The sequence below is a fragment of the Bubalus kerabau genome, chromosome 12, assembly GCF_029407905.1.
Source record: "Bubalus kerabau isolate K-KA32 ecotype Philippines breed swamp buffalo chromosome 12, PCC_UOA_SB_1v2, whole genome shotgun sequence".
Lineage (NCBI taxonomy): Eukaryota > Metazoa > Chordata > Mammalia > Artiodactyla > Bovidae > Bubalus > Bubalus kerabau.
In genome coordinates this window covers 89,136,292-89,159,677 of record NC_073635.1, presented here as the reverse complement: position 1 = coordinate 89,159,677, position 23,386 = coordinate 89,136,292, and the positions used below count along the sequence as shown (strand labels likewise).

At 51.6% G+C, this 23,386-nt stretch overlaps 1 protein-coding gene across 2 annotated transcripts in view; it reads right to left on the bottom strand.

Annotated features, from left to right (window-relative positions):
* Positions 1-23,386, bottom strand: part of COL4A2 (collagen type IV alpha 2 chain) — a 160,502-nt gene that overhangs the window by 50,234 nt on the left and 86,882 nt on the right. For both annotated transcript variants that reach the window (XM_055543011.1, XM_055543010.1), the window contains exons 5-8: positions 4,331-4,465; positions 4,200-4,244; positions 1,910-2,026; positions 351-422 (exon numbers count right to left, since the gene is read on the bottom strand). In XM_055543011.1, coding sequence (XP_055398986.1) covers positions 351-422; positions 1,910-2,026; positions 4,200-4,244; positions 4,331-4,465 — 369 coding nt within the window. The remainder of the gene's footprint in view (positions 1-350; positions 423-1,909; positions 2,027-4,199; positions 4,245-4,330; positions 4,466-23,386) is intronic.

Sequence of the window (23,386 nt, the reverse complement as noted above, 5' to 3'; positions counted from 1 at the left end):
AGTGCAAGACGGCCGACAGCGTGGCGGCCAGCGAGAGGGCCTCGAATCAGTGCAAGACGGCCGACAGCGTGGCGGCCAGCGAGAGGGCCTCGAATCAGTGCAAGACGGCCGACAGCGTGGCGGCCAGCGAGAGGGCCTCGAATCAGTGTATGACGGCCGACAGCGTGGCAGCCAGCGAGGGGGCCTCGAATCAGTGTAAGACGGCAGACAGCGTGGCGGCCAGCGAGAGGACCTCGAATCAGTGGAGATTCTGGCTTGTGGACACTGTGCGTCCCCCCGCTCGACTCAGAGGTCACTCTTAAGGGGGAGTGTACACGGGGCTCGGTCGTGCCCCGTCTCTGCAGACTTACCCTGTATTTGTCGCGGTCCTCTGAGGACAGAGCGTAGGGCTCGCCTTTCTGCCCTTTCGGTCCTTGGGGCCCCTGAATGCGCACATGCGGCAAAGAAAGAAAAACACCAACGGTCCATTACACTCAGCACAGTGACATGATGGGAGTCACTGCCTGCCCCCGTTTGTGGGCGATGTCCAGCTGTTCTTATGGCCAAACGAGACTATTCTGAACATCCAACTCTACCTTAACCGTGAGGTGAGACTTTTATTTTCATATTTACCCAACAGCATCTTTCTTAAAGTTAAAAAAGAAATATTCAATGGGATTTAATTTTCAGAAACCCAAGTAAAGGTTCAGCAGACGAATACTTTCCTCTCCCAAACTGTCCCTTTTCTTTGTAATGATACTATTCCGTGTCTTCTTTGCATTTGCATGCTAAAATATCGATACATACACCCCTCAGTACTATTTGTGGGAGAGATTCTGGGTCATCCGTTAAAAATGGGATTGTGTCGAGTATCTTGCATTGGCCAAAAAGTTGGTTTGGGCTTTCTGTGACATCTGAATGAACTTCTTGGCCAGCCCAGTACATGACACACAGGTACATAAGCACACAGGCCTTTTAATATCTACATATAAAACCTGTATTTTAAAGTGACTGATATATTTATTGATAATGAAAGCTATGATATTAGAATAGAGCAGAGTGTAGCTTATTGATAAGTTGAATCACATGGAAAAGAAACAGCCAGCAAATGGGGAGCTGGAGGGCAGAGGTGTGAAGATAACCAGAAATCGGTCAGCTTAAGGGAAATGTAATGAAGATTGTTACTGCTGCCCTTCCCTCACCTTAAAATGCTTTTTAAGTAAAAAGTTTTGCCAAAAAGTGTTAGTTTAACCCTGAATTTGGAATATATTGCTATAAGGTAGCAACATATTATCAAAAAAGATTGTTTGCACAGACCCTAAGAAATAAATGAGGTCATGAAATAGATCATTATATGAAAGTTCTTCCATTAAGAAAAGTAAAGTCTACCTTGTATATCCTGGAGAACAAAACTGTTTTTTCATGTCACAAAGGATGTTAGACTCTAATAAAATGATGACTAATAGAGAAGTCTGTTCAAGGTTTAAGCTTTTTAAAATTTTAGTTCCACGATTCCACTATTATTCTTGCTATTTGAATGGGAGGAAGTGATGGTATGCTTGGGAGACAAACCCATTACCTTCTATTTAACAGGCAAAGGACAAAGGGGAAATGGAGCTCTCTGAGTCCAGCACGCCTAGATGTTGGCAAGAAACCTCAGCAGCGGAGGCGTGCCCCGTCCTGACTGCTAACCGAGGGTGGGCAGCCACCGTTTCTGGGGTGGAAAGGTGGTCTGGGCACGTGCCTGCTCCCCCACCCCCAACACCATCCTGCAGCAGGAGGCAGCCCGCCCTCCCGAGAGACCTTCCCTAAGGCAGTTTCTCAAGGGGGTCCTCGGCGGGCCCTCCTGAAAGCGACACCTTTCCTGCATTTCCACCACCCAGACTCTGGAGCCGACCAGCGGAGCAGACTGAGCACTGCCCGTACTCACGCGGGGCCCGAGGAAGCCGCCGGGGCCCGGGGGTCCTGCGTAGCCCGAGTCGCCCATGGTCCCATTGCAGCCGTCATACCCAGGAGGTCCTCTGGGTCCGCCTTGCCCGGGATGGCCCTGGAAATAGACAAGCCATTGGGCCTCCAGCCCCCAGGGGCGTAGGTTTCATGTCACTGGGACGAGGCAGCTTCAACCCTTCTCAGAAGAGATGCCTCCAAGCTCCTCATCCCCTCCTGAATTAGCGGTCTGCTCTCGGCCTTCCTGACTCCCCTAGACTGGATCTGAGACATTTGACATTGCATGCCAACCTGATCTTAATTTGAGCTTGTCCTTCAAAGGAAAATTTCAATTCTATTGAGTTAAATGTCCATCTTGTGTTCAACATCCAAGCAGGTCTATTTCTGGATGATACAGCTCTTAGATTTTACTGTACATCAACTTAGTTTATGACTTCTTTTTTAAAATTTATTTATTTTTAATTGAAGGATAATTGCTTTAAATATTACGTTGGTTTTCTGCCATACATCAATAGGAATCAGCCGCAGGCATATATGTCCCCTCCCTCTGGAACCCCCCTCCCCCTCCCACCCCACCCCAACCCTCCAGGCTGTCTCTGAGCACCGGTCCGAGCTCCCTGAGAGAAGCACGGAAACGTACACATGACCACATGTAAAACAGACAGCCAGTGGCAACAAGCTGTAAATGATTCTAGGCAGCTAAAAGTACAGGGTCCCTCAAACTCTATGTTCATTAGGTGCTCAGATATAGCAGTGGGGTTTACGTTAACTTGCTGGGAGCGTCTCTCGGACTTCGGCATCGAGGAGACTGAGTTTGGCAGCCCTGACGTCCCAGAGAAAATGACCAGGTATCTGCTTACCATGATCACCCCTCCAGGTGATGATCATTTCCTCTCTAGTTTGAGACATATTTGCTTCTGACATTACATGAGCACAAAGTGGAAAAAACCAACGGAAACACGACACCCGTCAGTTACAGTATGTTTCCACAAGGTCACTCCATCTAAAGCTCAGCCTTCTGCTTCCAGAAGAGCACAGCAAGGGACAATCCCAAGAGGCCAAAAAAAGTAGGTTAAAAATGGGCAATCTCATCAGAGGCAGCTGGTAAGAAAATGCTCTGGTTATTTGTTTAACCCTTGAAATCTGCAAATTCTTCAACTCTGCCAATTTCTCAAGATTCTGACTCATGCACGAGTCATTTCCTTAACCATGCACAGCTGTGTGCTGTCACCGACGTGTCTGTTGGAGCCCCTCCCAGGGGACACCAGGGATCATGGCCATGCGGGTCTCACGTCTTGGTCGGGGGGGTGGGGCTTCCTTTCTTCAGCTCTGCCTCCTGCTGCAAAAATCTCCTTGAACGTGGAGCTAACGAAAAGCGGCAATTCTCTGACTGCTGTCCCCTCATACCCTTCCCCCTTTCTTCTGCAATGGAGCAGCCTCACTTGTGTAGCCTGGAGTGTGTGTGTGTGTGTGTGTGCGTGCGTGTATGAGCATGATGACAGATAACACGTGTGGTGCACGTGTGTGCATGCGTGTATGGGCACGCTGACACGGCACAGACATTGGCATGAATGTGAGGTTCTGGAGGCAGATGTCCTTAAACATCAGCTGTGGAGGGATGGAGCAGGTCTGAACGTGGGATAAACACATGTATCCCGGAGGCCGAGATGGGCAGGAAGCCGTCCCTGGGAAGTCTGTCCCCGGGCCCGAGGAGGAGGCTGTGAGTCAGGCTGCTCTGTTTATTTTCTTGTGCCACAAGAAGTAAAGTAAACTAGGTTAGAAAAACACATTTTATTGCATTCTGAGATTTTCTCATGGACAAAGCATGCCTTTCGTCTTCTCTCTGCACGGTTGCTACCAGGAGTCTGAGCCTCTGCACAAACTTCAGGGCAGTCCCTGCTCTGGGCAGGACGGCTTTCCACTCGGGCGGTTCTGGAGTTCAAACGCGGTGTAAGACTGGCTCCTTATGGCCCGCCTGTGCCGCCTGCAGCTGGTTACCAGTAACAAGGGGGCTCCCCTTTCACCCTTGTCACCTTTGCGGCCCTGCAGTCCTGGAAACCCCAGTTTTAGCATAGTAGCCTCCATGCCAAGTCCAGAAGACCATTTACAAAGGAAGCAGTTTGTCCAAGAGATGAGTGGGTTCCCGGGGTTCACCCACAGCTGGTGTTATAGACAAGAAAGGGGACACACGTTAGAAGTGTGCCTGTGCGTCACAAACGGATTGTTTTGCACGTATACGGTGCTTTGCAATTTTAATCTTATGAAAAACTTACGGGAATTCCGTCGGCACCAGGGAATCCCGAAACACCTCTTGGTCCCTGTAAAGAAGACAAACAGACTTAAGGCAGGCCAGGACACCGCCCCCTTCCCCCCACGAGAGAAGCGCCCACAGTCCCATACGCACCACGTCTCCCTTCGGGCCTGTGATCCCGGGGGCTCCTCTTTCACCCTTGTCACCCTTGCGGCCTTGCAGTCCTGGGAACCCCTGTAGCCCGGGGGGCCCGGTGTACCCCTGGGGGCCCACCGGCCCTGGCTGGCCCTGTGGGAACAACACTCGGTCAGTGTCCACAAGTCATAACCACGTGTCATGGTTATGGTTATTGGAACGTCTCCAATCATGCTGCTTTTGAAACTATACTTTTCATGCTTAAAGAGCTATACTCTTCAGAGAGCACTCTGTGTAAATCACCATCTTCTTCCACGAGAGCCATGAAGTGATTCCTGGCTGAGAAAGTAACAGAGTTCAAAGGGGAGGAAATACTAAATGTGAGACAAAAATTATCCTCAAGTACTAAAGCGAAGTTATTGTGAAATGCTAATATTGGGTTGGCATGAAATGATCAATTGACTTAAAAAAAAAAGTCCTTTCAGTATAAACGAAGGTGCCAGACAAGTTCCTGAGATCATCTCTGTCTCACATAATGCACGCAATGGGCATGGAGATGCAACTAGCACCCAGATACCAACACGACCCCCAGATGTTTAAGTGGTTAGACAGTCTCTCATCCTGTACACACACACACCCCGAATGCATACACGAGTATGTGTGTGTGTACAGAGAAAAAATAAAAGTTTCTGAAATGCATAAAACGTACATCCATAGCCCTGCTGCTGCTGTTCCATCGCCAAATCGTGTCCAACTCTTTTTGCGACCTCAGAGACTGTAGCCCACCAGGCTCCCCTGTCCATGGGATTTCCCAGGCAAGAATCCCTGGGGTGCATTGCCATTTCCTCCTCCTGGGGAACTTCCCGACCCAGGGATCAAACCCGTGTCTCCTGCGCTGGCAGGCAGATTTTTTACCACTGAGTCATCTGGGAAGCCCTTGCATATCCCTTAGCATGGCTATGATTTAAAAAAAAGAAAAGACGAAATTATGTGTTGGCAGGAATTTGGAGAAGTTGCTCTGTTGCAGGGAATGGAAACGGTGGCCACTGGGGAAAACGGCACGGAGGCACCTCAAAAACGGAACACAGAATCACCCGCAACCCAGCAATCCCACTTCTGTGACCACACTCAGAAGGGTGGGAAGTAGAGACTTGGACAGATCATGTCTGCACCCATGTTCATGGTAGCATTTTCCAGAACTGTCGAAGGTGGAGGCTCCCATGGATGCAATATGGTTAAGCACGATGGTCTGTCCAAACAACGGACTCTTCTTCACCTTAAAGGGGTAGGAAACTCTGACCCAGGCCATAGCATGGATGGACCCTGAGGACACATACTGAGCGAAATGAGCCCGCCACGCAGGGACAAACGCTGTCTGATTCTACTAACATGGGGTCCCTAGAGGAGTCACATTCGTAGAGATGGAAAGTGCCAGAGAGGTGACCGGGGGCTGGGGGAGGGGAGTGGGCAGTTAGGGTTTAATGGGGACAGACTCTCAGTTTGGAAAGATGAAAAAGCTCTGGAGACAATGGTGATCATGACTGTACAAAACATAAATGTGCTTAATGCCACGAAACTGTGCAAAAATGGTTAAGCTGGTACATTTTATGCTGTGTACATCTTACCACAATCAAAATGAAAAGATTAAAAAGGGGTTCCAGCTCTCTTATTATTGGAACTAATTTATGCATTACAGGTCTATTTTAATGAATGTCCCAGGTTCGCCCAAACTGAAGAAAGTAACAAGACAAAACCAAACCCCAACATCTCTGTCTTGATTTCTTAAAGGAAGGATTCTGCTGTTGCTTCATCCCACAGGCCCTTTCTCTCTGAGCCTCATTCACTCTCGCATTTCAAATGCCTGTCTTGTCTTTAGATTGAGGGGGTACTGAGTCATTACTTCTAGACTTCTCTTTTATAGCCTGTAAAAAGCCTTTCTTGTATAAACTGTGCCACTAAGCCGTTTTTTTGTCTGGGCAAAAGTTTATAATCTGTCCTTGACACTGCACAGCGCTGGGGGGAAGCGAGCGGCTTCAGATGCAGCTGGCGGTGTGGCGTTCACATGGGATGGGCGAGGGAGGAAGGGCGTGGGGGACCCCGCCTGCGATGGCCCCACCGCCCCCACGCTGCCCCTCCCTGCAGGTGCCGGCCAGGGGCGTGGGGCGAGCGGGGAAGCGGCTTTTTGGGGTGGAGGATGCAGATGGAGACTAAGATGGAGTTTGGCGGCTGAGATGAGCCCTTAGGCTTGGGGCCCTGTGTCCTCAGATGACAGGGAGCCTGGGCGCCCCTCGGGGCCGGGTCAGCGTTTCACAGATGGTGGGTTCCCTGCTCGCCCGGGGGCCCCTCGGGGCCGGGTCAGCGTTTCACACATGGCGGGTTCTCTGCTCGCTCCGTAAGCGGTACAGAATCCAGCCAGCGCTCCCCTGGAGTAGCCTGACCGCAGCATGGCATGGAGCCACGCAGCCGGCGTGCTTGAATGTCTGGAGAAGGTGAGACAGGCTCAGGAGGACTGCGTGGCCAGCCGGGCCCTGGACACGTGGCGTCCCTGTCTGATGCCCGGGGCTTCGGGTCGCCGCATCTGTCGGCGGTCTGGGGACACAAATGCTTTGACTCAGATTTTTATGGCTCTTCCTCAGCTATGCTTGTCTCCGTCTTGTTTGTGACCACAGACCAAGCCTCTAAGCCTGCAAGTCCCGTCACCCTCAGGGGCTTCTGTCTGTTAGTGTCCTCAGGGAGCAGCCTTGGGGACACGCGGATCCTGTTTGCACCGTTATTTTTTATTGTCCATAAACTACATCTCTCTCCGAGGATGACTGTCTAGCACCAACCGTTAACCCAGATGGAGTACAAGCCTCTTAACGAGAAGCATCCCTTTGTCTCGTGTTTGTTGACCGTTCCGGGCTCCCTTTGACGGGGGGAACCAATGGCGTCACGGCCTTGTTTTCCTCCCATTGTCAGTAAACTTCTTACCCTTGGCATCTCTGACGGGAAGTCTGGCTTTGGGAATAAAACTCCAGTCTTCCCTTTTCTGGAACACGCCGTCACTTTTTTCTTTTTATTAAGGTGAAATTCCTGAACCACAAACCTATCCGTTGTAAAGCGGCTTCTGGTACACTCACAGCGTCCTCCGCCCATCTCTTCTATCTATTCCAGAAGACCTTCATCACCCCCGAGAATCCCACGCCCGCCTCCAGCTCTGGTACCCGCCCTTCCGCTTTCGGTGTCTGCGGGATTTGCCCACTCTGGGTATTTCACGTCAGTGGAATCATTCATATGATACGTGACCTTTCATGTCTGGCCTCTTAAAACAAGGCTGCTGAGGTTCGTCCACGCCACAGCTTTGGTCACTACTTCACGTTTATGGCTGAACACGACTCCACTGTGTGGATAAGCTAGTTTCTTATGAATAAACTGTGTGAACACGCTCACCCTGCTCTCTTGAGTCCTGTGTTCAGTCCTTTTGGGTCTGTTACTTAGGAGTGGACCAGCTGTATCACGTGGACTCTGAAGGCTTGAGGAGCTGCCAGGCTGTGATCCGGGCTCATTTTACATTCTTATGAGCAATGTGTGAGGATCCTAAACTTCTCTACAATCCCGCCATCAGTTGTTATTTTCTATTTTTTAAAAAATAAAGCCTAGAGGGTGTGAACCAGAGTCATTCTGAGGAGGAATGGGGAAAAGCCAGGAAGAGCCTGGAGCGGATCTGAATTATTCCTCGTCCTCCAGGGTGGAACCCCAGGATGGTTCCAGCCCTTCACTGCACGCCCTGCGAGGCTGGGGCTGAAGGGACGCTCGTGTCAGGGTCCGAGCCCTGGGTGTGCGTGCTTTGCTCATCAGGGGTAAGATCCCCCCTAGGGGAGCCTGTGCCGGGGGCACCTGGGGTGTCTGCAGAGAGCGGCTGGAGGAACCAGTAACAGAAAGGGTCCCCCTCTGTCCTGATCGTCATCCTTATCAGCTTCCAGCCTCAGACGGCAAGTCCCGATTGGAAAAGCTACTTCCACCTCTTCCTTTCATGATAAGTGATGTTAAAAATAAAAAGTACCCCAGAAAGGGTAGGACTGTAGCTTAAAGTTCTTTGCATAAACTTCTAAAACTCCTAACACTCCCACAAAATACTTGATGAAAGTATTTCCACAAAATACTTCTCAAGAGCCAGCAGACACCTGGCAAGGAGCCGCGAGCCCGTGGACTCTGGCCTTGCCCCCCCGACACTTGATTTGTGTCGATATGTATCACCTCCTAGGGAAGCGAAAATGAGAGGATCTTGAAATCCTCCGTCCTCCAGGATGGAGCCCTGTGAAAGCTTTCAACAAATGGTTCCTCTCATTTTACTCCCAGGACAACTGCATGAAGTCAGTGTCACCCCAGCTTGAGAGGGGAGGTTAAGGGGGTCTAGGGGGTCAGTCAGGGTTAGGGATGACGGATGCATTTAGATCTGGGGGGGATTCCATCTTCCATGACACCCTTGCTGCTCCAAGAGAGGTCAGGGAGCCTCATCCGCATCGCCTGAGAACTCGCGGGAACTGCGGAGTCTCAGCCCCGCCCAGCCCTCCTGCCGCGGCACTGACGTGATCCCGGGAGGACTCCTTGCACTGTGAAGTCTGCAAACCGCTGCCCGACCCCGCCCTCCTCCCCCTCGTGGGAGAAGGCTGGTGTCTCTTTATCTTTAAACTTTTAATTTTGCATTGGGGTATAGCTGATTAACAATGCTGGGATAGTTTCTGGTAGACAGAGAAGGGACTCAGCTATACACACGTATCCATTCTCCCCCAAACTCTCCTCCCATCCAGGCTGCCACATGACATTCAGTAGAGTTCCCCAGGCAGGTATCTTCAAATAAGAAAACTCTCTTATGCACGAGATTGCACCTCAGAAACAAGATCAGGATTCCTGAGCTGGGCAGAGGGAAATCTAATATTTATGTGTGTTGAAGACTATTTCTAACTGAACTGTCTCGGTCTTAGGCTCTGGTGATAATTCCAGGAAGGGAGATGCTGGGCACTGTTAGGAGTGAGGGGTGCTCACGGCCTCTCCCTTTGGGAAACCATCGTGGAGGAGGAGTGGGTCGTCCTGGCTGGTTCTTGAAGCTGGAGTCTGGGCGCGGCTTAAATACTACGACCCTGGAGGGAATGCACGGCATGTCCTGAGATGCTGACTAAGCCTTCATGCACTTGGAATTCTCACTTATGGGAAAAGGGGCAAAATATATCTGTGCACACGCTGAAAGCTCCAGGACCTCAGCCTCTGAAATAAAAGTGGAAGACGGATGCTTGGTCAAGGTTCCGAGAAATCACGCCTCACAGGCAAACACGCCCAAGGAGGTGCCCTCTGCCATCCAGTTTATTAATCCGAGCACTCGCGTTGGGTAAGGGAGGAAAGAGTTTCATTTATCAAGGAAGGCCGGAGAGGAGCGTTTCCGAGGCCCAGCCCGCATCTCTGCATGTCGGGACTTTTCATCTACGGCACGGTGCTTTCCTGGTAGGACGAGAATCAGCTTTCCATGCCAGCTTCTGAATAGTAGGAAATCCCTTCTCCTTCCTAAGGGTACTCTTCCTGTCTCGCCTTTTACGGGCCCCGGGCACCCCTCCAGGCGCCTGCATCCTCCCCAGACCCTGGCGGCCCCTCCTGCCCTCCACCTTCCCGCCCTTCGGATGCAGTGACCTGTGACCTTCGCCCTTCCAATGCAGTGACCTGTGACCTTTGGGGGATTCTGGGCCCAGGCCCAGCCCACCCTTGGAGCTGTTCACACACATTTGAGAACATGGGAAACAGCCCCAAAGGTGAGAAAGACCATCTTTTAAGATTCAGGAAAATATTTTGCTCAGCTAAATTTTAGGATCAGTCACCTTTCTTAGGGATGATCGTTAGGGTTTGTGAGCAATTTCTGATCGCCCGGCAGGGTGACTGACATTAGTGCCTATTCCAAGCTGGCGATAACGTGGCGGTTAGTACTGGACAGGACATCACACATAACGGTCAGTAAGCGAGTGACTCGGTGACTGGACAGCTGCCTACTCCAGGCCAGACAGACAGACAGACACTTGGCTTAACTGATGTTAACTCTGCTGCCCTTTCCCCTAGATTCTTATCAATATACAGCAAGACATCAGTCCCACCCTGGGTGAAATCCCAAATGAAAGGTTTCACATGTTCCTCAACGAGGACGATATGGCCTCCCGGAACACCTGCTGGCCTCTTCTCCAAAACTGTCTCACAGACGGTGGTGCTGATGTGAAGGAAATAACATCCATACGCAGAGAAACCTGCTCCATAGACAAGATGGAACACAGACCCAACTGTAAGGGTGGGACTGCGACAAGTCCCACCTTTAGAAGAAGGCGTAGGAGAGAATCTGTGACTCTGGGTCAGGCGAGGGCTGCGTCCATAAGACGCGAAAGTCACAAGTCATAGGAGACAAAAAGCGGAGACAACGTTTGATCTTCAGAAGGTTCTGTCTGAAACATAAAAAGCAGGCCACACACTGGGAGAAACACTCACAAGACACATGTGATAAACGACTTTTATCCAGAATATAGACAGGGCTCCCAGAAATCAACAGCAAGGAAACGAACAACCTGACTGGAAAAATGGGTAAAAGATCTGAACAGACTCTTCATCACAGAAGAGGTGCAGACGGAAAACAGGCAAGGGGCTCAACACCATCAGTCATTAGAGAAAAGCAAATTAAATCCAGACTAAGGTGTAACTGAGAAGGCAATGGCACCCCACTCCAGTACCCTTCCCTGGAGAATCCCATGGACGGAGGAGCTTGGTGGGCTACAGTCCATGCGGTCGCGAAGAATCGGACACGACTGAGCAACTTCCCTTTCGCTTTTCACTTTCATGCATTGGAGAAGGAAATGACAACCCACTCCAGTATTCTTGCCTGGAGAATCCCAGGGACAGGGGGACCTGGTGGGCTGCCGTCTAGGGGGTCGCATGGAGTCAGACACAACTGATGTGACTTAGCAGCAGCACCAGCAAGGTGTAACTCTGGCTGCCGGAGCGGCTGACATGCCCACACAAAGACTGGCAAGGCCAAGTACTGCTGGGGGTGCAGAGAAAGCACGTCAGAGCCGTCGGGGGCGCAGACCTGGGTGGCTGAAGCCAAACACTCACTTGCAGAAGTCCTGGAGGTAAATGCTCAGAGCGGTGCAACGTCTTCCAGCTGAAAACTGGAAGCAACCTGACTGTCCTCAGTGGAAGACCAGATCATGGTCCATTCATGAGACAGAAAGCTGCTGAGTAACACAAAAGGAAAACGGCATCTGATGCGTGTGAAGGCGAGGGGGGATCTCAAAGGCACTGCCCTCTGGGAAGGATCCAGATACAAGGCTGAACTCTGTCTGTCCTGCTCATGCGATACTACGCTATTATCCTGGTTAGGTGATGTTCTAGACACAGGAAGCAGAGAAGCAAATGCTACATCAGGAGACAGAGGGAGGGGACAGGCTGCAAAGGGCACGAAGCAACGACAGCAAAGCAACTGTGGGGTCCGAGACCTGCTTTATGTCACGACTTCGGTGCTCACTAGATGGAAATGTGTGTTAAATTTGCCAGTTTTCACAGAATCACATGAAAATTACATCTCAATAAACTTGACCTAAAATCAAAGAAACAACAAAAAAGGGGTCTGGTGAAGGCAAAGATGAAGAAGGCAGCTTCTGAGGCTCACAGACAGATTGCACAGGACCAGTTCTTCTGTTGCGTCCCTACAAGTGAATGGATAACACAGATAATATTGGTAAATGGAGGAAGAGAAGATGCTTATAAAAGGATATATTGGAAACATCTGGGCTTCCCTGGTGGCTCAGATGGTAAAGAATCTGCCTGCAATGTGGGAGACTGGAGTTTGATCCCTGGGTTGGAAAAATCCCCAGGAGAAGAGAATGGCAACCCATTCCAGTGTTCTTGCCTGGAGAATTCCATGGACAGAGGAGCCTGGCGGGCTACAGTCCAATGGGGTTGCTAAGAGTCGAACATGACTGAGCAACTAGCATACACAGAAACATCCAGAAAGATGCTTTTTAAAATGTGTGCCAAGGAAATGAAAGAATTTCAAGAAACCAAGACTGAGCTCTCCTTGCCTGGAAGCGGGTCTGTCCATGCGTGATCCTGACAGGGATTAGGACTGTCCAGGCTGCGGCCCGCAGGATAGCAGAGGCGGAAGCCCGTCAGGTCCAAGTTCGAATCAGGAGCACAAGATTCACCACGGGTGTCACGGGTCTCCATCGTATGTGACTTTCACAGACAACGAAAGCAGAGGCAGTCACCTGTGATCGCAAGATGCTATAGGCTAGTTTATCTGAGATGAGGTGACTTGGAAAGACTCACATTTTAAAGCGAAGGAAAGATGGATCCTCTCTTTTTCCTCCACCCACAGGACCAGTATGCCTGAAAACTGTGCTCCTAGTTCTAAAAATAGGCAGCGCATGGGCAGTCAGACACAATGGCTTTAGCCCAGCGCGAGGCTGAGCTTTTTATAGTCTGGATGTGATTTGGCTTGGCACAGGCTGGGAAGGCCGGTTTTCTGGAAATGCCTTCCACCGCCTCTGTGCTTGTAGCAGTAAGTACATTTCATCCGCCCAAAGACGAATCCTTGCTTAGCAGACAGACTGGATTTCCTAAGTCTCTGGATTTCCTAAGGTCTCCAAGAAGGTGTGGAGGAGGGTGGTGTGGATGAGCCGAAGGCCTAGGGGAGCAGAAATGGCGGCCAAGGAACGGTCTGGAAAAAGCTGATTCAGGGTGCTGGTTGTCAGGCTCCCATGCATATGAAACACTCTTTCCAGCCCAGCAGCCGACAGCCTGGAAACAGCATCAACAACCAGAGCATCGTCAAGCAGCCTTGACGTTCTCATGAGTGACCCTACAAGGCCACCCTGGATGTGCCTGCAAGACTAGAAAGTGATATGTGCACTGAGAGGCAACTTTGAAGTCACTGGAATTATAAAAATGTTATCCAACCATAAAAAGAGTGAAATAATGTCATTTGCAGCAACATGGATGGACCGGGAGGCTGTCACACTGAATGAGGCAGATCAGACAGAGAGACAAGTGTCCCGTGGTATTGCTTACATGTGGAATCTGAAAAAATGGTACGAAAGAATCTATTAACAAAACAAATAGACTCACAGCAATAGATACAGAAAACAAACTTATGGTTACCAGGAGGCAAGGGGGAGAGAGATGAATTGAGAGATTAGGACTGATATATACACACTGTGGTCAGACATTTGAGTCATGTCTGACTCTTTGTGCCCCCACGGACTGTAGCCCATCAAGCTCCTCTGTCCATGGAACTTTCCAGGCAAGAACACTCCAGGGGATCTTCCTGATTCAGGGATCAAACCTGCGTGTCTTGAGTCTTCTGCATTGACAGGCAGATTGTGCACACTAGTGCCACTTGAGAAGCCCCGTACACGCAGGCGTGCTAAGTCCCTTCAGTCGTGTCCAAGTCTTTGCGACCTTATGGACTGTAGCCCACCAGGTTCCTCTGTCCGTGGGATTCTCCCGGCAAGAACACTGGAGTGGGTTGCCATGACCTCCTCCAGGGGATCTTCCTGACCCAGGGATGGAACTGCATCTCTTGTGTCTCCTGCATTGTCAGGCAGGTTCTTTACCGCTAGCGCCACCATTAAATAGCTAATAAGGACCAATCTAGACAGCATATTAAAAAGCAGAGACATTACTTTGCCAACATAGGTCCATCTAGCCAAGGCTATGGTTTTTCCAGTAATTATGTATGGATGTGAGAGTTGCACCATAAATAAAGCTGAGCACTGAAGAATTGATGCTTTTGAACTGTGGTGTTGGAGAAGACTCTTGAGAGTCTCTTGGACTGCAAGGAGATCCAACCAGTACATCCTAAAGGAGATCAGTCCTGAATATTCATTGGAAGGACTGATGCTGAAGCTTAAACTTCAAAACTTTGGCCACCTGATGAGAAGAACTGACTCATCTGAAAACACCCTGATGCTGGGAAAGATTGAAGGTGGGAGGAGAAGGGGACGACAGAGGATGAGATGGCTGGATGGCATCACCGACTCAATGGACATGAGTTTGAGTAAACTCTGGGAGTTGGTGATGGCCAGGGAGGCCTGGCGTGCTGCAGTCCATGGGGTCACAAAGAGTCAGGCACGACTGAGCGGCTGAGCTGAACTGAACTGAAGGACCTATTGTATAGTACAAGGAACTCTACTCAATACTCTGTAATGGCCTACATGGGAAGAGACTCTAACACAGAGCGGATGTAAGTGCACTTATAACTGATCCACTGGGCTGTACTGCAGAGACTAACACAAGGCTGTAAGTCAGCTGTGCTCTAATAATAACTAATTAGGAAAAAGAGGATTGGTGATGAGCACAGCTCAAAGCGGATATTTAGGGGCTCAGTTGTAGGCTATGTGTTTCAGTGTGCGAGCTGCAGGAGCCAGCTCCTTGCGAGTCCTCTGAATCACATCCATAGGTCATTTCACGCGTGCAGTCTCGGTCACTGCCCGTGTGGAGGCCTGCGCCCACGGACAGCCTGCAGCGCAGGACACGGCCTCTGGTGGGAAGAGCAAGAGGAAACATTGGATGCCTGGCTTTCCAAACAGCGGCCTCCCCGCCGAGATGACCCACCGGGCTGGCAGCCTTTGAGAGGGACCTCTTGGCATCCTGGCACAGCCCAGGAATGGAACCAACTATTCTATCTCCTTTCCATTTAGACTAAACACAGTCACACGAAAGAAAAATATTCTCGAGGTTGGCATTATATTTAGTTGGTCTGTTATGAAAAAAAAAAAAAAATTGGCCAACAAAAGAAAAAAGATTCAGAGCCAGGGAGGGTTCCGACTTGGCTGGGCACAGGGCTCTTTTTCCTGTTCATCTGCCTCTGAAATGTTCCTGAAAAGGGCAAGTTCTAAATCGAGCTCCACCCTGCCCGTCCAGCAAAAGGCATGACCGCCTCTCCTCCTCCTCCTTCCTTGGCATTAATTGACTTCTCTGTTGCTTTATCCTCATTGACGTTATTTAGGTTTTCATTTCCTTTTCCAGATTTCAAAATTTATTTTTAAACTTACATACAGTGGGATCCAGTTTTCTGGCATGTAGTTCTGTGAGTCTGGACACATGCTCAGAGCTGTATCAGCTCAAGGCACTAGGCTGTTCCCCCCTGCCCTCCCCGCGCCATCAAGCCCCCCTCCATCCTCTGTCTGTCGCTGGGCCTCATGGGGGTGCCCCTCTGGACGGTCACACATGTGGAATCACTCGCATCTCAGCTCTGGGGCTGGCCCTGTTCACTCAGCATCTGAGGCCCGCCGCCCCCCTGTGTGTTTCAACATTGTGGTCCTTTTAACCGTGGAAGCCTGTTCTGTTGTGCCCATCACTGCGAGGGTTATCCATTCACTCCCTGGGGGACAGCTGGATCGTTTCCAGGTTTCGGTCCGCGTGAATCGGGCTACTTAAAATCATTCATGGATGGTTTTTCTGTGTGTGTGGACACGCTTTTGTAAATGCCCAGGGAGGAGAACCTGGGCCTTATGGGAAGAGTATGTTTGTTTAACTCTATTAAAAAGCTGTGGGACCATTTTCCAGGCTGCTCCAGTTTGTGTTCCCACTGGCAGCACGTCAGAGTTACCGTGCCTGTCAGGGCTTGGCGTTCTCCGCTCCCTTAGCCGCCCTGCGAGCTCTGCAGAGCTACTGCGTTATGGCTTTGACCTCACTCCTTCCACATTTCTGCTAACCCTGGGTCCAGTGCAGGGCTCGGAGTTCCCACTTGTAGCATCATCCTGACTGCTCCTGGGACCTCCCTTTGCAATAAGAACTGCAGCCCAGGCCCCTGCGAGCCCCTGCCACACGGTCTGCCCCGAGTCGCCGGGACTGTGACCGCAGCTGCAGTGTCTTTGCTTTTCTCCAAAAAAAGGAAGAACCCAGAGTCGGTTTCACATGCCCTCGGACCTCATAAATGTAGGAAATGAGATAATTCACAAGTTTCTACTGAACAGAAAGTAAACAGAAGAGCAGCCCCTATGTTCTAAGCACTTATGTGGACTTCATTATATTTTCAGGAACATTCAAACATATTCTCAATACATTCTTCAAGAATATATTTTTCAAGGATATTCTCTACTCATGTGTTATTGTACAAAACGCTTTCTGGTACAGGAGCACCAGCTTGGTTCTTAAGCAGGACTTTTATAGGGAAACAGTCCTTTTAAATTAGACCAACATTACACTGGGGTTCCCAGATGGTGCCAGTGGCAAAGAGCTCACGTGCCAATGCAGGAGACATAAGAGATGCAGGTTCAGTCCCTGGGTCGGGAAGATCCCCTGGAGGAGGGCATGGCAACCCAACTCCAGGATTCTTGCCTGGAGAATCCAATGGACAGAGGAGTCTGGCGGGCTGCAGTCCATGGGGTCGCAGAGTTGGACCCACATGAAGTGACTTAGCACGCTCACACTCATATTACGCCGCTTTCAAAGGTATGTCCCTGCTCTTCACCACGGATAGCCTAGCACTTTCCCAAAGCTTCACGCATCACCAGGCTGGGGAGGGACTCCAGGGAGTGTGTGGACCGCTGGCATGGCTGGGAGCTCCTGGGATCATTCTACCCGTGGGATCCCATCTGCATCTCAACAAGAGCCCAGGTTGCTGTGCGCACCCCAGAGCTGGAGCGGGTCACTCAGGGATGGTGCCTGTCCCAGGCCTGTCCTGGCTGGCTGCCAGAACATCAGCTGTGGCGAGTCTGGCCCCTTAAGAATTTCTGGTCCAGGAGTTCTGGAGTGGGAAGGGGTGGAGCCTGGGAGTCTCCATTTTTAACCAGCTCTGCAAGCAGTTCCGGAGCATGGCCAGGCTTCTCTCGCAGGACAGGGGAGGGAAAAGCACGGGGGGTCCTCCCGGGACCCCACAGCGCCGTCTCTGCTGGCACCGTGATGCTCTCTGCGACGGTCCGCGCGGCTCACCCCTGCCAGCCCTTGGAGGGCATGCTCTTGAGTATGGGGAGTCTCTGCAGAGGCTGCCAAGGCCTCTCCAGCTACAAAATCCAGGGGTCCCGCCAAGGCCCCTAAGCAGACCTTGAGGGAATTTCTCCTTGTAGACAGGCTCCCTCCAGCTGTAAAATCCAGGGGTCCTGCCAAGGCCCTCAAGCAGACCTTGAGGGAATTTGTCCTTGTGGACAGGCCCCCTTCAGCCGTAAAATCCAGGGGTCCCGCCAAGGCCCTCAAGCAGACCTTGAGGGAATTTCTCCTTGTGGACAGGCTCCCTCCAGCTGTAAAATCCAGGGGTCCCGCCAAGGCCCCCAAGTAGACCTTGAGGGAATTTCTCCTTGTGGACAGGCTCCCTCCAGCTGTAAAATCCAGGGGTCCCGCCAAGGCCCCCAAGCACACCTCACAGGAGTCTCTCCATGTGGACAGGCACTGTGACCCAGAATAACAGTTTAGGATGAATTTTCCTGTATTTTCAGCATTTACAATACTTTTCCTTCCACAGATTACAGAAGAAAATCCCTAACGCTCAGAGACCCTACTCCAGTGATTTTAAAGCTGCGTGAGTCTGCGTGAGTGCCTGGGAGCATTTATTTTCTGTCCCTGGAGAGACCCGTCCCAAGTCCAGCTGCGAGGTCACTTCCTGCCGTAGGGGGTCCCCCCCGACTTCGGGCTCCTCCTGCCCCTCGCCCTCACCTTCCCCGTCACCTGTCATCAGTGCAGGGGCCCACCTGCTCTGCACACCTGAGACGTGTCCCGTGTGCAGCCCGTGTGGGGGCACCCAAGCTGGCTGTCTCTCCCTCCCCAGGCCCCTTGGACCTCGGCCTTTGCACGTGCCTGCCCCATGGCCTGGGCTCTTGGGGGGCTCTGGAGGCTCTACCGCAAACCTCTCTGGGGACATTTTTCTGACTCTGCACCTCGTCAGGGGCTTGAAAAGCTTGCTCCGACCAGAGCACTCTCTGGACAGACTGCAGGGACCAGGCCTCATCTAAGCCTCAGTCCCCAGCCTCCACTATGGCATCTGAGACCCAACCTGCTCACGATGGTTCTGTGACTGAATCACGGCTCTGCGATCACCCAGCTCTGCCGATGTGCTCCCCTGTGGACGCTGAGGCCACAGTCTTCTGTTTTAGGCCATTTTTAAGACTGTTCTGATGGGTTTGTGATTTCCAAAGCACGTCCAAGGCAGAGCGTCAGTGGGTACATGTGGGGGGAACGATGCCCTCTTGTTCTGTCACCCTGATTCTTTAAGTCACCCTAACATGTCAGGATCCGTCCCCAGCGCTCGCTCCTGTGGGAGGCCCACAGGACTCAGTTCCAGCAGACGGCCGGGTTTTATCTGTGTTGTCAGAGGCAGGCGTCCCAGGACCCTGCAGGAGCAGGAGACGCCCAGCACGGCCCTGTCTCAGGCAGATAAGGAAGACTTCATCTCCCGAGACCACGACAGCAGACGAGGCTGGGCTTGGGAAGGCAGGCTCCCCCGGCCGGAGGCTCAGCCTCAGTAATGCCCGCACCAGGCCTATCTGAGCACCACTGTCCGTGACAGATAAGCTGTGCAGAGAGCCGCCGTGACTCGGCAGGGTTAAGGGTTACAGAGAAAAGGGGCGAGTTTGCCAGCGTGATCCGAGCTGAGCAGAGGAAGGGTTTCCACGCTTGCTGGCGGTCACTGCTTTAAAATCAAATTTTAACTTCATGCCAGCAAAAGATGCCTCCTCAACTCCTGAGTCTCCGGGGTCGGAGGAATGCCCTGCAGTTCTGACGACCAACACTAGGTGGCGGTCAGTCGCGCTCTTCAGGACCAGGACCCACCCCGCTCTGCACAGATTCGTGGGGGGTTGCAAGGACGGCTTCAGTGGGGCAGAGGGCAGGCTCCGCATTCGTCATGGGGAGCTATTTCCTGTGGCGAAAACTGTGACTGCAGAATTCCAACAATGCTGTCTACAGAGCTGATCAAATCCCCTTTTTCTTTTCACAGGGCAGTTGATCGCACTCAGTAATTAATTATTTGATAATTCCCTTCCCTTCTGACTTGCTCAAAGGAATGTGTTCTAAATATGGATACAGATATGCAGATAGATAATTGAGGGGTTTTTAAAGCCAGACCCAGTGCGGAGATCCAAGGGATCGCGACCTGGTGTCTGGATTTGGGTCCTCTACAGTACCGGGAAACATTCCCAGATCAGAGCATTTACTGTTCAGAGCAAGAGCAGAGTGATTTAATCTCCACCCCTCCTCTGTGACGTGGGTGCTGTTCTTATGTCTGTATTGTAAGCGGGGGAGAGTGAAGTAAGTCAGAAGGGGAAAAAATATCGTGTATTAATGCATGCATGTGGAATCTGAAAACGTTGGTATAGATGATCTTATTTGCAAAAACAGAGGCACAATCACAGAAAACACATGTGCGGACGCCCAGCGGGGAGGTGGGTGGATGAACTGGGAGACTGGGGTTGACTGACTGTGACCCCACAGACCACACAGTCCAAGGGATTCTCCAGGCCAGAGCACTGGAGTGGGCAGCTGTTGCCTTCTCCAGGGGATCTTCCCAACCCAGGTCTCTGGCATTGCAGGTGGATTCTTTACCAGCTGAGCCACCAGGGAAGCCCAATACACTATTGATATCATGTATAAAATAGATAACTAATAAGAACCTACTGTATTGCTCAGGGAACTCTGCTCAGTGCTCCGTGATGACCTAAATGGTAAGGAAATCCAAACAAGAGGGGATACATGTGAACATATAGGATGTCCCGGGTGGTGCCGTGGTAAAGAATTTGCCTACAACGCAGGAGATGCAGGAGACGAGGATTTGATCCCTGGGTTGGGAAGACCCCCTGGAGAAGGAAACAGCAACCCATTCCAGTGTTCTTGCCTGCAGAGTCCCATGGACAGAGGAGCCTGGAGGGCCACAGTCCATGGGGTTGCAAAGAGTCAGACATGACTGAGCGACTGAGCACGGCGCAGCATGTCAGCATATAGCTGATTCACTTTGTTGTACAGCAGAAACGGACACAACTTTGTGAAGCAACTAACCCCAACAAAAATTAAAAACCATAAATGGGAGGACAGAGGCGGGGTGTTGGGGCCCTTGGCTGGCCCACGGAGGAGGAGATTCCTACATGGCCTTCCAGAACATTCCGGAGGCTGCTGTCACCGCACAGCTGAGCCTCCCTTGAGCCATGGCTCTGCCCGTGGGCCTCAAACATATCTTTTTTACGCATCTTTGTGAAGCTATAATCAAGCCCAAAGCAGATGGACGAAATGACGGCAAAACAAGACAGATGGACACCTGAGGTTCATGAAAATCCAGACAAGCCCAGGCCAACCGCAACCTTTCAGCGATTCTCTGAAAACCCCACGTCTGGGCTTTAACCCGGTGCTGCTCAACTGGGGCCATTTCACGGCTCATTAATTCCCCTCCTGCTCGAAAGTGACGGGGCCAGAAAGAGAAGGTGAAGCTCAGACAGGGCAAGTCTGTTACTTTTTAGTGACGCTGGTCTAAAGGTATGTAAGGAAGGCCCAGGGGCTCAGGCTGAAACTCTGAGCTATGACAACACCCTGGGGACCACCAGACAGGTCTCTCTCCTACATTCCCCCCAGCTCCCAGGAACAGATGAGTCATCGAGGAAAGATTGTGTTAGAAAGATCTGACGGTTTCTAAGGTGGTGAGAGTGTCTTATGGTAAAAAAGATGGCATCGGTGTGAGCATTTCCCAAACAATGAGTTTCCCTGGGTCTTTGAGAGAGTAAGGGCTTCCCTGGTGGCACACACAGTAAAAAAAAATACACCTGCAATGCCGGAGATTCAGGTTCGACGCCTGGGTTGGGAAGGTCCCCTGGAGAAGGAAATGGCTACACACTCCCAGGTATTCTTGCCTGGAGAATTCCACACACAGAGGAGCCTGGCGGGCTACAAGTCCACGGGGTTGCGAAGAGTTGGACACGACTAAGCAACTTGCACACACCTTGAGAGAATAAGCTTTCAGATATGAGGAAGTTGTTGTAAAGTCGTTTGCACACCTCCTGGGAGAGCAAGTTTACTGTGAGAGGAGGCCATGGTGGCTAAGAAGGCTTTAAGGACCAACCTCAGAAGTAACTGAGCTAAGGAACGGAAAGCAGGCACGGCCCTGGCCAGCCCCAGTGGGCGCAGACCTCCCCCGGGGCAGGCGGGGAAGTGTCAGGGCCGGCGGCTACTGGGTTGTGAACAAAATAAGAGGGTCTAGACTTCTAATCTGATGTTGAGAGAGGTGTGAGGACACAGACTGGTAGCTGAGTAAGCGTGAGAAAAAAGGAGTCTTTGAAAGTCGGGCTGAAGGAGATGGGCTGAAGGTGAGATGGTGGTGAGAACTCACGGACGGGAGGGTTTTAGAAAAGTGGCGGAGAAGTTAGCACTGAGACAGAAGCCCTAAACCAGGTGGCGATGGGCACATGTCTGTTCCTTCGCCATACGGGGCTGTTGGATTCTGGGGGTCTGCAAGTGACAGGGGTTCTATGTGTGCAGAGCTGGAAAGCTCCAGGATGTCAGACCTCTTGAAGGTTCCTAGACAGGCACTGGGTTATGGACACATGGATGATCCATTACCTTGGGAACAGCTCCTGGAGAAAGACCCAGCCCAGCTTTGAATTCGATGACTACAAGCCCTAAGTAGGTGGACAGGGCAACAGCAAGTCCGATGTTTGGAAAGGTTAAAAGGCAGACAGAAAAGCCAGATAAACACCCAGCCTTCCTCACTGGCATCTCTAAAAGTATCTATATTTTGGAAACTGTTCCACCAAGTATTTTTGCAAAGACGTGATCAGCCCTGGTACCTAGTGACCTGATTTTGGAAATGTGGGGGGAGGGAGACCCCACTGGCCAGAGCCCTGGGCTACTAGGAGGTGGGGCTCGGGGCCATGGTCAGGCCCTGCCCACAGGGGGCCGGTGCTCCCTGCGAGTGTGCCCCAGCAGATGGCCACCCGGACATCCTGAACTTCCCTCCTAAGACTCCCCGCCCTGTTCAGAGCGATTATTTGGAGGGACACCGAACACACATCCGCAATTAAAAAAAGAACAACAAACCACGAGAAACTGATCTTTTTTCAGTCTGGTGGAAAGATAATGGATGGCTCATTTGTCCAGACATGAGGCCCAGGGTCCTGGGCGAGAGGAAGCCGAGTGACATTAACATCCATTCCAGAGCAGTGACTCAGCGGCTGCTCGGTTCTCACGACACGGGGAGAAAACAACCTCCAGGACACTCGTTCTCCTCCAGCGCGTGTGTTGAAGGAAAAATAAACAGCCGCTGTGTCCACAAGATGGGAGGCAGTGATGGAAGACAGCTGCGTTTCCAGGCCCCGCGCTCATCCCTGACCTGACTCTGGTGCATCTGAGCGCCGACCGAGAACTCAGGGCATCATCCTATTCCATACACTTATTTCATCTGATTTCTGCAAGTGCAGAGGGAGTGAAAATGCAGACCTGGAGTTGTGATTCGTGTGGTGGATTCTCGCCACCTTTGGGGGTCAGAATACACCTCAATGCGGCTTATCCATCACCGACGAGGGGTTTGGCTCCTGGGTGGGATCAAGCCCCAGAAAGCCTTAATGTAGCCTGGATGGCTCTGGAAGATGCTCCCCTTTGAGTGTGTGCTGTGTGGGTGGCTATCTTGTGCTCCATCATGGCTGTGGCCTCCTGGGATGGCCTACGTGAAGGTGCCCTCGGGCGGCAGCCACTCTAGGAGGGAGCCGGGCGGCTTCTCTGTGTGCCCACGTGGCGGCACAGAAGGCCTAGGACGCCAGACAGTCCTCCAGCCCTCCTTCAGGCTGTGATCCCACCGTGGCCCAGACGGGCCCTTCGCAGGCTGGTGCCCCACGTGCCAGCAGCGATGCGCGTGGCCTCGGTCAGCGAGAGGCAATGGATGGGGAGGAAGCGCCGGTGCTCTCAGAGTGCGGCTCCTGGGGAAACATGGAGCTTGGAAGCATTTTCTCTGTTTTCCAGTAGAATCTGAACATGTTCCAAAGCCACCTCCTGTCTCCCACTTGCCCCCGACCCCGTGCCAGCTGCTTCTACCTGGACCGTCTCTCCCCTCGACGGGCAGAACGCTCGGGAGCCTGTGTCTGGGTCCCCCAGTCTTCT